At 47.5% G+C, this 16,181-nt stretch overlaps 1 protein-coding gene across 1 annotated transcript in view; it reads left to right on the top strand.

The window, feature by feature from the left end:
• Window positions 1-16,181, top strand: part of EDA (ectodysplasin A) — a 163,792-nt gene that overhangs the window by 123,248 nt on the left and 24,363 nt on the right. The window contains exon 2 of the mRNA XM_069062475.1: window positions 1,009-1,096. Within this exon, the coding sequence (XP_068918576.1) occupies window positions 1,009-1,096 (88 nt within the window). The remainder of the gene's footprint in view (window positions 1-1,008; window positions 1,097-16,181) is intronic.

Here is a 16,181-nt window from a genome sequence, read left to right as displayed (position 1 = left end):
TTCTAGCAGTTGGGCCAAAAAGCTCCATTTGGCTCATAGGCTGAGGGACCCCAGGGGGCCCTTGTTTGAGCCAGAAAACAGCCAGGAGGCATGGGGTCTTTTGTTGTTCTGAACTGGCCCACCTCAGCCAGCCATGGCATTTGGAGAGAGCATGGAGCTCAAGCACATTTCATTAGCACACAGAGCACAGAGGCCACTGGGAGGAAGCTGCAGATGAGTGTCAGCCCTGGGCCTGGCCTGGCCGGGCCCTTGGGGAACTGGGGAGATGAGCCATGCATATATGAGGCAGCTCGTTGTTAGCCTAGGCCACAAGGCAGAGGATGTGCTCGGTGCCCACAGGGAGGTGTAGATAGGAGGGCAGAGGGGGCTAGGGAGGCACGCTGTGCAGAAGGGCGGAGGCGGAGGGAGATGGGAAGGGCATGGGGGGCCCACCTGGAGTGGAGGCTTTGTTCTGTCGCAAACCATGCTTACACTGAATGGGGCCCCGGGAATTCCAGAAGGAGTTTGGCCTTCAAATTTGATAAAATGTCTCCTGGATGCTAGGCTTTGTGCCAGGTTCTGGAAATGCAAAAGCAGAAGCCACAACTGGCCTGCCTTCAGGGAGCTTACTGAGATTTGCTATTTAACTTCACTGAGTAGGCAGCAAAATGTTTGAGTCAGGAAGTTGGGACAGCATTGAGCAAGGAACAGATGTTTTCCTGGGGGGTGAGGAGCAGGGGAGAGAGACATCCCACTGAGGCAGAGCCCTACTGCAAGCAGAGTCAGGGGGTGGGTAATGATGGAGGCAAGAGGAGGGCTTCCATCAGGTCATAGCCTGTGGCAATGATGAGAAGGGGACAGCAGGCCTAGGAAATGGCTGAGGTCGGGGCTGGATCCCAGACGCCTCCATGGTTTCTAGCCTTGAAAGGAAAGGGAAGCGGGGATGAGGGAGCCGTGCTACGCACTAAGCCATTGTGTCTGAACTGGCGCCGTTTACAGCTCACTCTTGTGTCCTCTGTCCCTTTGCAGTTGGCTCTGCTGAAGTTCTTCTTTCCTGAAGGAGAGAGCAGACGTGCTCAGCGCAGCAAGAGGAGCAAAAGCAGTGAAGGAGCAGATGGTAAGGACCCCCCCTGTCCCGCCAGCGCACCCTGCTGGGCTGGCTCATGTCCCCTCAGAGCGTCCTCGGGCCTCCTGTGCCAAGGGAAGGCTGCCTGGGGGCATCTGTGCTCGCCACTTGTTGGGCCCCAGCCACGCTCGGGGCCCTCGCGCATCACACACTTGGGACACAGGAGGCGCCACTGGGTGTGAAGTCTGCAGGAACTGAATCACCCAACTCATCATATCTGTTTGCACAGTAATTATGCATTGATCCAAGACTGCTCCACGACATCTGGAGGCGCTCACAGGCTGGCCAATGTTAATGGTTGGTGAGCAGGCGGTTTGGCCCTGCTGCTTCTTTGGTGCCAGCTCATTAAGTGGCCACATGCAGAGTCCCGCACTGCCTCAACAGCTCTGGTAGAATGACGTGCCAGCCCCTTGGTGGCAGTGAGGGGGAGGAAAGGCTCTTATACTTAGCCCTTAGCTCTGGCTACTTCAGTCATCATTTGTCCGGAGACAGGCAGCTCTACCTATTGGCACACCCGTTAGCGGAAGGGCCCTGCCCAGAGGCTGCTGCAAAGGCAGCGTCTCAGGGTGCCATCAGCCATTCCTGTGCACCAAGGACTCTACGAGGCAAGGTGGCTATCTCACATGAGAAATGAGCCAAAGAGTCCGAGGTGAAGGAAAGCATTGGTGAAGGCATGAGCCGCAGAGGAGAGGCCAGGGTGGTTTCTGTGGATGGGCACCATGGGAACAGAACTGAACCAAACCTACAAAGGCACTTAGGGCAAGGGCCTGGGTGCACCTTCGAGTGATGGGCAGCATCGAGGGGGAAAGCAGATGGTGGCATTGCCAGCCCTGAAACGGTACATGAATTAAGGGGGGAGTCCCAAGATTTGTCCCTCACCTGAAGCATAGCACATCATTTCTGTTCATTTCCTCATTTGTAAAACTTGGCTATGTATGCCCTCAGCGTTGTGGGAGTTCTTTTCCAGCTCTCCCCTCTCATCTGATGAGGGTCATAATTAACAATAATCATGATGATAAGAATAGCAGCTGACATTTCTCTAGTGCTGGAAGATTGGCCAAGTGCTTCCCATCCATCCCCCCATCTGATCTTGGCATAGCTTGGGGCGGGGGGTGGGGACTTCTTGGAGATGGTAGTGCAAGTGCTTGGCCCTGCAGCCCAGAGCTGTGCATCTGAATTGTCTGTCTAAGAATAATCCCCTTACTGTTAACACATAAGAGCTTGAAACAGGTTCCAGGGAAAGCCACCCCCAGCAAGCCAGCTGCAGGAGGCATCTCCCCCCACCCCTGCCCCTTGTCCCCTGTCCCACAGCCTCCACATTTGGCCACTTCCCCTCTCCTCCTCCCCTCTGGAGCAGCTGGCACATTTCGAAAAGCGTCTGGAACATGTTCACCTTAGGAGAGACATCTGTTAACATCACTTTTGAATATCTGATCATTAGAATATCATTATTAACTCACTTGTTAGGGGAAAATACAAAAACTTCATTTCAAGAGAGGGTCTGGATTGCTTACACTCTGAAATTCAGAGATGGTTGAGGGAGCTCACCATCGACAGGCATTTATTAAGTCCCTTTTGTGTGCCAGGTCCTTGTACCAGGTGCCAGGGATATGAGTATAGAACCCCAACTGTCCCTTCCCTCCAGGAGCTTCTATTGGATCAAAGGAAAGGGCACATACATGTCTATGCAGATGAAAAGTGATGTGCTTGGGAGGGCCACTGGTAAATGGGAGGGGGCCCAAGCTCAGCATCACACAAAGCTAGCCAAAGAAGGTATGCAGTCCAGTAATGCTGTGTGGCTCATATGAGGGACAGAGATGGGAAATGGAATAGTGTGTGCCAGCGAGTTAAGAGATGTGTATAATAAGGCTGGGCCTGAAGGCCTTTAAATGCATAACAAAAGAATTTGAGTTTGATCCTGAAGCTCCTTTTTTTGCCTTTTGGAGGGAAATTGGGGTTAAGTAACTTGCCCAAGGTTACACGGCTAGTTTTTGTGTGTGGGTGTTAAGTGTCTGAGGCCAGAACTGAACTCAGGTCCTCCTGACTCCAGGGCCGGCACTTTGCTCACTGTGCCACCTAGTCACCCCAATCCTGAAGCTTCTTGAACAAGGGAGTGCCATGGTCAGAAAATCATTGTAGCAGTTGTATGGGGGCCACTGCAAGCCATGAGAGGCTCTGAGGACATCTGAGCTGGGGAGATGGCTGTGTAAGTAAGAGATGTTGTGAAGAGGGAAAGGGCAAGACTTAGCAACTGATTAGAGCCATGGGGTAAGTGAGAGGGGATGACAGGTTGCAGGCTTGGGGGACTGCAAGGATGACAGGGAAATTGAGCAGATGGAAGGCTGGGTAGGAAGAAGATGAGTTCTCTTTTCACTGTGTTGGACTCCAGTTGGAAGTGGGCCTGGAGGTCAGGAGAGAGCTTGGGGCTGGGAAGGGGAATCTGAAAATCATCTGCATCAAGATGGTCATCATTTCATGGGCATTTGAGACTTTTAGGAAAGCTTCCTTGGGTAAGCTCAGCCACCCTCATCATTCCTTTGCTTGAGAATTGACTTTGTTCAGAGAGGGTTGAGATCATGGGCTCTCTACTTGTCCACTTTCCTCCTCTCCCTTGCTAGCCCACTAGGTCCTCAAAACATGGGTCTTATCCTTTGGGAGGCCCCAAACTCTTGGCAGAGCTGGTGACCTCACATTTACTAAATGCAGAAATGAATCAGTCCCTGCCAAGGCAGGGCCTTGAGATAACAATGGGCCTAAGAAGACTTGCCCTGCCTACCTTACCAGAATGCCTATGTAAGTGTCCACTCAGATTGGTTAAATGGTGAGCACAGGGAGCTTGTGATCTCTGTCTTGTTGCACTTGAGTCCTCAGTGCTGAGCACAGGGCCTTGTGTGTAGATGACAAGAGTTCTGAGGAGTCATCTTTTATTGGGGAAGAAGCAGAAACTGGTCAGTGGGAGGGAGTCCAAAGAACTGAGTTCTGATCTCACACCTTCCACTTCTGATCCATATATGTCATTCACTCTGGGAGAATCAGTTTCTTCCTTGGGATGAGATGATTAGACAGCACCTCCTCTCTTGATCCCTCACCCCCCTTATTATAGCTATGATTACACCCGGCCAATCACTCCCACCATTCATTCACGTCCACTCCTATACACCTGCTACTAAATGAAGAAAATCACACAACCATTCTGACTGGGTCCACTGCATTTCTGTTACGCAACACAACCTCACCAGAATCCTCACTGCTGCTAGGCAATCTTACTCTACCTCCTTCATCATCTCACTCCCCAACTCTCCACAGAGGCTCTTCCAAACCTTTTCATCCCTCCTCAAACCTCCCATGACTCCTCCTTCCTCCTTTCTTTCAGCTGAGAACCTTGCTTCATGTTTTACAGAAAAAAATGGAGCCCATTTGCTGTGAGCTCCCCCTTTTCCCCTCTTCCTTATCTCCCCCATCTCCTCCATCACCCCTGTCTCACATGAAAAGCTGGCCTTAACTCCTGACCAAGGCTGTCCTCTCTAACTGCACAAGTAATCTCCTTCTATCCCATCTCCTCCAACAGATCTGCCCTCTGTCATCTCCTGTCTCTCACTTATCTTCCATCTCTCCCTGTCTCCTGGTTCCTTCCTGACTGCCAACGAACATGCTCATGTCTCTACCATCCTGAAATAACCCTCACTTGACCCTTCCATCGCCACTCACTATTGCCCTATATCTCTTCTGTCCTTTGTAGCTAAATTCTTTGCAAAACCCACGTACAATAGGTGCCCCAACTTCCTCTCTTCTTACCTTCTTAACTCCTTACAATCCATCTGGCAAACTCATTATTACACTGAAGCTGCTCTCTTCAAAGAGATCCCTGAGGTGCCACATCCAGTGGACTCTTTCTCTTTGGCTCCTCTGTGGCCTTTAACACTGTTGGTCACTCTCTTTTGGTTTTCAGGACACCCCATTCCCTCTCTGGTGGCTTCCTCTCAGTCTCCTCTGCTGGATCGTCCTCCACATCGTGCCATTATGCCCTCTAACCACAGGTGTCCCTCTGGGCTCTGTCCCAGGCCCTCTTCTCTTCTCCCTCTAGACTGCTTCACTTAGCCATCTCCTCAGAACCCATGGATTTTGTTACCGTCTTTATGCTGTGGATTCTTACATCTCACTTTCCTGCCTCAAACTCTCCGCTGACCTTTACTCTTGCATCTCTGACTGTCTTTCAGGAATCTCAAATTGGATGGCCAATTTAACTCAACATGTCCAAAATGGAACTCATTTATCTTTCCCCAAAACCCTCTCCCTCCTCCTACCTTCCCTATGACTGTAAAGGGCCTTCAGGCTCCCAACCTATCTGTTGCCCGGACTTCCTTACTCTCTCTAACTCCCCCATACCCAGTATGGTGCCAAGGCCTGTCAATTTCACCTTCCTGACATCTGTTCACTCTGTTTGGCATCTGAAACTCTTCATAACCCAGCCCCCAGCCTCCCATCTTTGCAGTCTTCTTACATCTTATTGTTCAATCCAGTACACTGGCCTCCTGGCTGTTCCACAAACAAGACATTCCATCTGTTGACTTGGGGCATTTTCTCAGCCAACCCCTCATGCCTGGAAGGCTCTCCCTCCTCCATTCTGCCTGCTGCCCTCCCTGCCCTCCTTTAAGTCCCAACAAAAATCCCTCCTTCTACAGGAGGCTTTCCCCAACCCCTCTTAATCCCAAGGCCTTCCCTCTGGTAATTGTCTCCTGTTATGTAGAGGGCTGGCTTTGGACATTGTTGTTTGCATGTTGTCTCTCCCATTGGATTGTGAGCTTCTTGAGGGCAAGGACTGTCTTTGTTCTTTTTGAATCCCCAGAACTTAGCACAGTGTCTGGCACATAGTAGGTCTTTAATAAATGTTGATTGATTCTATGCTGCCTGCCATCCAGAGAAGTTCCCCTTTTCTTTTCCTCAGATGAAGAGCAGGAGCAGTGGATGGGTTTGGATTGGCTGGGTTGGCCTTGGTGGCCCTTCCTGCTCCAGGTTCTGTGCTTTGGAGGCCACTTTACTTGGATGATTTCAGCACCATGGCTACCTCTCCTACCAATGCCAATTTCATTGTTCAGTCATTTTTCAGTTGTCTTCAATTCTGTGTGAATCACAACAAAATGCACCGAGTCTTTCTCTTCCTTGTCCCTTGAGGAACCTGTATGTGGCCACAGAAGCACCAGTCAGAACTGAACAAGGAACGACTGATTGGTCGAAGGTTGGAAAGGAGTCGGACAAGACTGTAGATTGTCACCTTATTTTTAAGCTTCTGTCCAGAGTACAACATGCAAAATGTCAGGATAGATGAAGGTTTCTGGGAGAAGTATCAGCAATCTCAGATATACAGATGATATCACTCCAGTGGCAGAAAGTGAAGAAGAATTAAGAAGTCTCTTGATGAGGATGAAAGAGGAGAGTGTAAAAGCTGGCTTGAAGCTTAACATTAAAAAAATGAAGATCTTGGCAACTGGTCCCATCACTTTCTGGAAAACAGAAGGAGAAGAAGTGGAAGCATTGTCAGATTTTATATTCTTAGACTCAAAGATCTCAGCAGACACTGACTTCAGCCATGAAATTAAAAGGCACTTGCTCCTTGGAAGGAAAGCTCTGGTGAATCTGGACAGCAGACTGAAAGGCAGAGACATTGCCTTGCCAGCAAAAGTCTGTAGAATCAAAGCTATGGTTTTTCAAGTAGCAATGTAGGTTGTAAGAACTGGACTTTAAGGAAAGCCAAGCACCACAGAATTGATGCTTTGAATTTGTGGCACTTGGAGAAGACTTTGGAGAGTCCCTTGGATGGCAAGGAAATAAGATCAGTCAATACTTAAAGAAATCAGTTCAGGCTGTTCAGTGGAAGGTCAAATAGTGATGCTGAAGCTTAAATGCTTTGGTCATGTAATGAGGAGATGGGACTCATTGGTCAAGCCCCTGATGTTGAACAAAACTGAAGGCAAAAGGAGAAGGGGATGGCAGAGATGGGTGGGGAGCGGCATGGAAGCAGTGAGCATGAGCTTGGACAGACTTAGGGGAGGGGAGGACAGAAGGGCCTGGGGTGCTGTGGTCCATGGGGTCACCAAGAGTCGGACAGGAATGAAGATGTGAATAATCTGCCTCTGGAATGTCACGGGCATACCCACAGCATGAAGACATCAGAAGAGGGCTTAAGTTAAGGAAGGTGGTAGGGAGGCCAAAGTACCTGGATCAAAACCCAAAACCTCCTGTTGGCCTTGGGAGTTGGTCCTTCCGTGCTGTGGGAGCAGTTGGCCAGCAGTCCCAGGAGCCAGAATGTGAAGCCAAAGGTTACAAATGTGATGGTGTGCTTCATTTGCAGATGCAGCTTTGAAGGCTGCCTGAGATCCTGTATAAAAATGATTGATTGAGTTAGAGGAAAAGTAGCTAGTCATTTTCATTAAGCTCTCTTTGGAATGCATAACACTGTAATTGCAGAAATTTGGTCTGTGCTATTGGTAAGGTCAAAGGTTGAATTGCATGGAATCATTTGCCAGTGTGCATTTTTAATTTAGTGGAATGCTCTTAGGAAACAGCTGGATGAGTTCCTTGCATGATGCTTAGATCCCAATAACTGCACCAGATGGGGGCTTTTCTGTGCAGGAATCCTTTGCTGTCTTCCTATGGGAATTAGGTGACTGGAGCAGAGCTGCATCCCAGTCCAAAGAGTTTTGGATAGCTGCTTCCCCTCTTGCTGAAAACTTTCCCTGGTCCATCTCACATATTTCTCTAACCAGTCCCTAGCCTGCCGTCTCCTTCAGTCCATCTGGTGTAATTCTGTATACATGCAGTTTTCTCTGTGTTGATTCTAATTTAGGACACTTCTAACTATCCCTCAAGAGAGGACCACAATCTACCTATCTGAAGCATGTGCCTCTGAGGTCAAGTCTAGTCTTTCAAGTATTTGAAGGTAGTGATCATGCCCTCCCTTTCAGCCTTACTTATCTCCTTCCCCAGATCATCGGGTGTCATGATTTTACTCCCCCATAATGACTGGGCTGCTCTGGAGACTCTTCTTCTTCTAGTTGAGTAATATCCTCCCAAAGCTGTGGGTCTGACTAGGCTCTTGGGCATTCTGCCTCTCCTAATGTGGCCATGTCCCACTCCTGACACCCAGATCTTCCTTCACAGAAACTTGTCTAGTCATGCAGATATCATCAGGTCTCTGTCAACCAAAGAGCAGGAATTTGATTTTCTCCATAATAAGTGTCACCATCTTAGCTTCAGCCTATCATTCTGGTTTCTTGAGATCTCTTGGAATCTGAGTCTCTCATCCCTTATATTAGCTAGCCTTTCCAGCAATGTGAGCTCTCTTCTCTCTGAAATTCTCATGGGATGTTGGGGATTCTGGGTCTCTGTTTATGCCATTTCCTCTTACTGGCCCAGAGCCTCGCTGAGGATAGGGACTATGTCTTCAAGCAAGTAGCTCTCCCAGCACCTAGGACAGCTCCCCAGGTACCTAGGCTTGCTTGCCTCCTTTACTGGTCCCATTTGGTCAGTGGTCCTCTTTAGGCCCCAGCCGCCTTCTATTCCCTCCCCTGGACATGGAGTGGCGGTGATGGTAGAGGCTCTATGGCAAGGATCAGCTGATGGCAAGGGGAAGGGAAGAAGCTCTAGAGAGTGCCAACTATGTGCAAGGCACTGAGCTGTGTGTTTCTTTTTAAACAAATATGATCTCATTTGATCCTCACAACAACCCTACAAGGAACATGCTCTTATTATTCCCATTTTACAGATGAGGAAACTGAGGCAAATAGAGGTTTAAGTGACTTGCCTAGGGTCACACAGCTAGTAAGTATCTGAGGCCAGATTTCAACTTAGGTCTTCCAGACTCTAGGCTCACCCAGCCCTTTATCCACTGTGCCATACAAGCTGTGTATAAGGGGTATTCCTGGTTTCATGTTGCTAGCCCATGTAGTATAATGGTACTTGGTTTCTAAAGGTGCTTGGTAAACTGGCCTGTGGGGGATGGGAAGAAAGTTATAGTGGTCTAAGCCAATGAAGCCAAACAAGCTGGTATACGTGGGGTGAGACTAGTAAACAGAGTTGGCAATGGTGCCCTTTGACAGGAAGCTCAAGAGTAGAGTAGTTTCCAGCCAGCCTGTTGTGTAAACGAAAACGGGAAAACCCTTGGTGTTTAAAGGGGCACAATTCTTGCCTAGATTCCAGACATGGTCCCTTTGCCAGCACTGGTTGTTTTGCTTTGTGCTGGTGTTTAAGGAGCCTTATGAAGGATTGGAAATGAACATTTGAGTGGGGTGGGCCAGGGCTAGACTTGGAAGTCTCCATCCTGCTTCCTGCCCACTGTGTCTACACACACCCTCTTGGTCCTATCTGAGCCGTGTCCCAGTTTCAGTCACCTATTGTCACCGCCCATCCGACTGCCCTGAACCCTCACCTTCTCATCCCTGGCATTGCAGCCCTGGCTCCATTGGGCCCAATTCTAAACCAGCATTACTTCTATTTCCTTGTCCCAGCCCAAATCTGGGTCTCTCATGTGACCACCCACCACGTTGCTCGTAGCACTCTCTCACTCCTGGCCGCTCCTTCAGTGACTTTAGCTCATGATTTTCTTCCTCACTTCTTCAGGCATCATCCTCCCAGGGACAGCAGTATTGACATTGACTCCTATCGTATGACCATGTGGCTGATGAGAGAGAGCTGGAAAAGGAAGTCAAAGAGCCACATGGTCACAAAAGCTATTGGTGCCTTACCCACATGTTTTGTGTGTGTGTGTGTGTGTGCGTGTGCGTGTGCATGTTTGTGCACGTGTATGTGTGCGTGTGTGTGCGCGCGTGTGTGTGTGCATGTGTGTGTGTGTGTGTGTATGTTTTGTTTCCTTGGAGGGTGTAGGCTCTGCTCCCCCTGGTTCTCTTTGACCAGTTGTTCCCTGCTTCCTCCTCCTCTTCCCATCCCCTTCATGTGCACAGTCCCCAAGGGTCAATCCTTGGCCCTCTGAGTGTCTCCTTTGGCAGCTCGCTCATGCCCATGACTTTATTAACCTCCCCTCTGCAATGACCTCACGTTCATGCCACAGACTCATGTCTCCAGCTGCCAACAGGCCAAAGACACCTGCCTCTCCCCACAGCATGTCTAAACCCAAGCTCATTATCTCTTTCTCTAGAAACCAAATCCTCATTCTGCTTTTTCTTCTTCTGTCTACAACCCCACCATTTATCCTGTCTCCTCTGTGTGTAACCTTGAAGTTATCTTTTCCTCTGCCCTCTCCTTCACTTGCCTCTCACATCCAATCAGGCCCCAAATCTTCTCTCTTCCATAGCTGCAGTATTTTTCATTCAGTATCTAGTAGCCACTTCCTAATAGGCCACCTTGGGCCTGATGTGAACATGCTAGCTGGCATCCTTCTTGTCAAGGATCCCCGCCTCCGCACAATAGACTACAATCAAGCACTTCTTCACTGCCAAGAACATCAGCACCATTCATTTTTTTCCTGTCATCCACAGCACATGAGTCACCCAATGAACCTTAATCCACATTCCTCCCCCACTTTTCTTCACTCTGCCAACATTGCCCTCACAACATAACCCAGACTAGCCCCATTTCCTCTTGAGCTTGGCTTCCCATTTAGGGCACCTTTCTTTGTGCAGATCCTCGTGTCTACTTTTCTATTTTTTTTTTGCCTTTTGGAGGGCAATTGGGGTTAAGTAACTTGCCCAAGGTTATACTGCTAGTTTTTGGGTTGTTTTTTTTTTTTTTGGTGTGGGTGTTAAGTGTCTGAGACCGGAACCAAACTCGGGTCCTCCTGACTCCGGGGCCAGCACTTTACTCACTGCGCCACCTAGCCGCCCCTCTTATGTCTACTTTTCAAAGTCCCATAGGGGCCTCCATCCAGATCTCCCCTCATCTTCCCATCTACCCTTCCAGTCACTCCTATGGCAGCCCACAGTGGCTTACTCTGGCCTGGGATGTAAAGCTCAGATCCCTCTGCTGAGCTTTCAAGGACTACTGTAATCTTGTTCTTCTTGACCTTTCAAATATGAATTCAGATTACCTACCTCCATGAACTTACCACTTGAGCCATGCTGAGCTGAGATTGAGCCCTCCGTCAAAAAAAAAAAAACTAAGTATGAGAAAAAGCAGGAAAAAGATAATTGGTGATCATAGGGCAGATTCAAACAATTCTTTTGAAAGGCAGATTGTAAAGGGTAGAGAGATGAGGGGGAAGGTGAGGAAATTGAAATGATATATTGAGAGGGCCTTTTTTAGGTGTTTGGCTTAAAAAGGGAGGAGAGATAAAGGACAACAGCTTAAGGGGATGACTTGGGCAAAGCAAGGCTCTTTGAAAGACTTGAGACCTGGAAATGTCTGTGGGCATCAGGAAAGGAGCCAGTGAATGAGGAGATATTGGAAAGGAGAGAAAGAGGAAAGGCTCGAGGGCCAAACACTCCAGGTATCCTCTCTCAACATTCCCATTCCCTTCACTGATAATCATGTGAAGTGATCTCCAGTCTCTCCACCATCCTGATGACTTCCCCTAGGCAACATCCAGACTTTCACTGACCTTCCTCAAATGCAATGCCCTCTCTGGGCATTTTTTTAAAATAGGTAAGTCTTTTTAAAAAAAATAAACTTGTATTTATTTTTAGTTTTCAGCATTCATTTCCACAAGATTTTGAGTTACAAATTTTCTCCTCATCTTTCTCCTACTCCCACCCCAAGATAGAGAGCCTACTGAATACCCCTTCCCCCAATAAACTCTATCTTATACCCTCCCTCATTCCCCCCAACTTTCTAGTAGGGAAAGATGGATTTCTATACCCCAGTGCCTGTATATTTTATTTCCCAGTTGCATGTAAAAAAGCAATTCTTTTTTCATTTGTTCTTGAAAGTTTGATTTCCAGATTCTTTCCCTTCTTCCCTTCTCATCCACCCCATTGGGAAGACAAGCAATTTAATATAGCTTGTACATGTGTAGTTACACAAAACGTTTCCATAATAGTTATATTGTGAAAGACTAACAATATTTCCCTCCATCTTATCCCACCCCCATTTATTCTATTTTCTACTTTGACCCTGTCCCTTTTCAAAAGAGTTTACTTCTAACTACCCTCTTCCCCAATCCACCCTCCCTTCTATCATCCCTGTCTTATCCCCTTCACCCCTACTATCCTGTTGGATAAGATACCCAGTTAAGTGTGTATGTCCTTCCCTCCTTAAACCAAATTCAGTGACAGTAAGGTTGACCCATTCCCTTTCACCTTCTTGCTCTTCCCCACCATTGTAACAGTTTTCTCTTGTCTCTTTTATATGAGATAATTTATCCTATTCTATCTCTCCCTTTCACCTCCCAATATATTCCTCTCTCATCTCTTGATTTTATTTTTTAGATATTATCCCTTCCTATTCAACTGATACTGTACCCTCTATGTATACATGTACACACATATACACACACATATTTATTTATATACACATACACCCTCCTATACGTATATATTCTCTTCAATTATTATCATACTGATAAAAGTGTCATGAATTACAATTATAATTTTTCCATGTAGGAATGTAAATAGTTCAACTTTAAAAAGTTCCTCATGATATGTTTTTCCTGTTTACCTTCTCATGCTTCTCTTGCTTCTTGTATTTGAAAGTCAAATTTTCTGTTCATCTCTGTTTTTTTTCATCAAGAATACTTGAAAGTCCTCTATTTCATTGAATGACCATATTTTCCCCTGAAGCATTATACTCAGTTTTTCTGGGTAGGTGATTCTTGGTTTTAGTCCTAGATCCTTTGACCTCCAGAATATCATATTCTAAGCCCTTCAGTCCCTTAATGTGGAAGCTGCTAGATCTTGTGTTATCCTGATTGTGTTTTCACAATACTCAAATTGTTTCTTCCTGGCTGCTTTTAATATTTCCTCCTTGATATGGGAATTCTGGAACATGGCTATAATATTCCTAGGAGTTTTCTTTTGGGGATCTTTTTCAGGAGGTGATAGGTGGATTCTTTCAACCTCTATTTTGCCCTCTGGTTCTAGAATATCAGGGCAATTTTCCTTGAGAATTTCTTGAAGGATTATTTCTAGGCTCTCTTTTTTGATCATGGCTTTCAGGTAGTCCAATAATTTTTAAATTATCTCTCCTGGATCTATTTTCCAGGTCAGTGGTTTTTCCAATGAGATATTTCACATTGCCTTCTATTTCTTCATTTGTTTGGATCTGTTTAATAGTATCTTGATTTCTCCTAAAGTCACTAGCTTCCATTTGCTGCAATCTAATTCTGAGGGAATGATTCTCTTCAGTGAGCTTTTCAGATTCTTTTTCCATCTGTCAAATTTGGCTTTTTAAGGCATTCTTCTCCTCATTTGGCTTTTTGAGCCTCTTTTGCCTTTTGAATTAGTCTATTTTTAAGGTGTTATTTTCTTCAGTCAGGTTGTTGACTCTCATTTCATAATTTTCTTGCATCGTTCTCATTTCTCTTCCCAATTTTTCCTCCACTTTTCTTATTTGATTTTCAAAATCCTTCTTAAGGTCCTCTATGGCCTCTAACCAGCTCGTATTTTTCTTGGAAGCTTTTGGTGCATGAGTTCTGACTTCACTGTCTTCCTCTTGTTCCATGCTTTGATCCTTTTTGTCCCCAAAATAGGAGTGTAGAGTTGGGTTGCTCTGTTTGCTTTGCTTCCCTTGTTTGCTCATGTTGCCACTCAATTACTTGACTTTTGGGCTTTTTGCCACAGTAGGAGTCTGCCACCAGACAGGGGAGCTTTGTCCCAAATGCTGGGGTTTTCTCAGCTGCCAAAGGTATTAGATGGGTGCCCTCTCTGAGGTCTCCACACACTCTGGCAAGCTTTTTGTTCCCCAAAAAGGATTCTATGGTCTGATTGTGCTTCCTCATCTTGCTATCCAGTTACTTTACTTTTGAGCTCTTTGCCCTGGTAGAACTTTGCTTCCAGAGTGGAAAGTGCTTTGTCCCAAATTGCTGGGGTTTTCCCAGTTGTTGTCAGAGGTCTGAGGAGGGTGCCCTCTCTACAGCTGCCACAAGCTGTGGCACACTGGCATTTCTTACCCCAGGACCACCACCTTAGACCGTGATCCAGATCCAAGCAGGTCAAAGCAAGAGCAATTATCCTCTGAATTGTCTCTTGGTCCCCCTATGATCTGTAGGCCAGGAGCTCCAATGTGCCTCCACCATCTCTTGCCCCAGGGGCAGAGGCCGGACCCTGCTGCTCTTCTGTCAGTTCCAACAGGGTCCCCCACTGACTTTTTACTTTGTCTTTGGTGTTTATGGGTTGAGAAGTCTGGAAACCGCCACAGCTGCTGGTGGTTCACTCTCCTGAAGTCTGCTTTGGCTGCATCTGGGTCCCGGGCAGCTCACACGGGGCTGTGCTGTGTCCTGAGCTCCGTGTGATGGACCCTTCCTGTCCGCCTGCTGGGCTGCCTTCAGCAGAAGATTTGTTTCCCTCTGTCACTTTGTGGCTTCTGTAGCTCTGAAGTTTGTTTAGAGTTATTTTTTTATGGGTATTGGAGGTGGTTGGAGCGGGAGCTCAGCCAGGTTCCTGCTTTTACTCTGCCATGTTAGCCCCACCTGGGCATATTTTTTTAACAAGCATTTATTATGTACCTGCTATGTGCTGAGCACTGTGCTAAGCACTTACGAATATTATTTCATCTTATCCTCATGACAAATCTGTGAGGTAAGTAGTTGTAAGCAACCCCATTTTGCAGATGAGGAAACTGAGGCAGTAGTTAAGTGTCTGAGGTGAGGCTGGGTTTCAACGTGCTGTGGTGCCACCTCTCTGCCTCTAGGTCTGACGTGGTCTGAGCAGGTCAGGGGAGCCTAAGATTACATGTGTTTTACTTTATTTGGCCACAGTGAAACCCCATTGGCTCACACTGAACTCTCAGTCCATTAAGCCCCACCCTCTGATCTTTTTTTCACATGAACTGTGGTCTGAGTATGTTCCTCTCATCTTGCATGTAATAAATTCGGGGTGAAACTGTGACTGGCATCTTGAATCCCATTACCTGGGAATTCCCTGTACCACTGGAACAGCTAGGTGGTGCAATGGTTAGTGCAGTTGTCCTGGAGTCCTGAGGAACTGAATTCAAATTCAGTCTGAGACATGGAGTAGCTGTGGGACCTTAGGCAAATCACTTCCCCTCTGCCTGCCTCAGTTTCCTCAGCTGTGAAATAAGGATTGTTGGGAGGATCAAATGAGATTTATTGTAAAGCATTTAGCACAGTGTCTAGCACCAATGCTTGTTTCCTGCCTTCTTTCCATGGAAACCCCAGGTCCCTTCCCTAACTCTGCCACCCACCCCTCCTCCACCCCCTCAGCTCTTTCTACGATCACGAGTCAGGTCCCTAAGGATATAGCAGGGACTTGGACCTCAGCTCCTTTTCTCTGGTGCTTTGCCCATCTGCTGCCCCTTAGTATCTTCCCATTGTAGGCTTTGTTTTAACAGCTTGGTCTTTGGTCTCAACCCCAACAGCTGCTTGGGATTCCTATTTTCTCTTCTGTAAAACAGTGATGAGGACCTTTAATGGCATGGTGGACCAGTCAACAGGTAAAGATTAGAGACCCACAAGGCAACAACAGGGAGTCAGGGGTGTCAGAAGGAACCAGCAGCCTGAGGAATGGAGCGCCAAAGCAGGTGACAGGCAGCAGCTGGGCAAGGATGGCTCAGCGTGTGTGGCCCGCCTACAGCAGCTGGAGAGGACAAGCAGCAGCAGGGCATACAGATGTTCAGGTAGTGAATATGACCATGATGCCTTAGGACTGAGCATTTGCACTTCAAGACAGCTGGGGAATCGCTGTGACCCAAGGGTCCTAACACTGAGCTGGTGGCAGAATTTGAGATGTCGGGGCTTTGGACCAGACCTGGGATTTCATCACCCCCTCTCCCAAGGCAGATCTACAGCTTGGCTGCCACCTGTAGTCAGTCTTAGAAAGCCAGTAGGTGCCCTAGTAGGGCTTGAACCTGAGTCTCGCTAACTCAAACCTGCTCTCTGTCTGCCATGCCCACTGGCATCCCAGTGTGCATCCATTTATGAGGGCAATTCCCTGGAGAGGAAGAGAACCACTTG

The sequence above is a fragment of the Petaurus breviceps genome, unplaced genomic scaffold (genome assembly GCF_028583685.1).
Source record: "Petaurus breviceps papuanus isolate PSGF00001 unplaced genomic scaffold, PetGlider_PUasm1.0 90451, whole genome shotgun sequence".
NCBI lineage: Eukaryota > Metazoa > Chordata > Mammalia > Diprotodontia > Petauridae > Petaurus > Petaurus breviceps.
The sequence above is the reverse complement of the archived record's forward strand: the minus strand, read 5'-3'. Positions and strand labels throughout refer to the sequence as shown.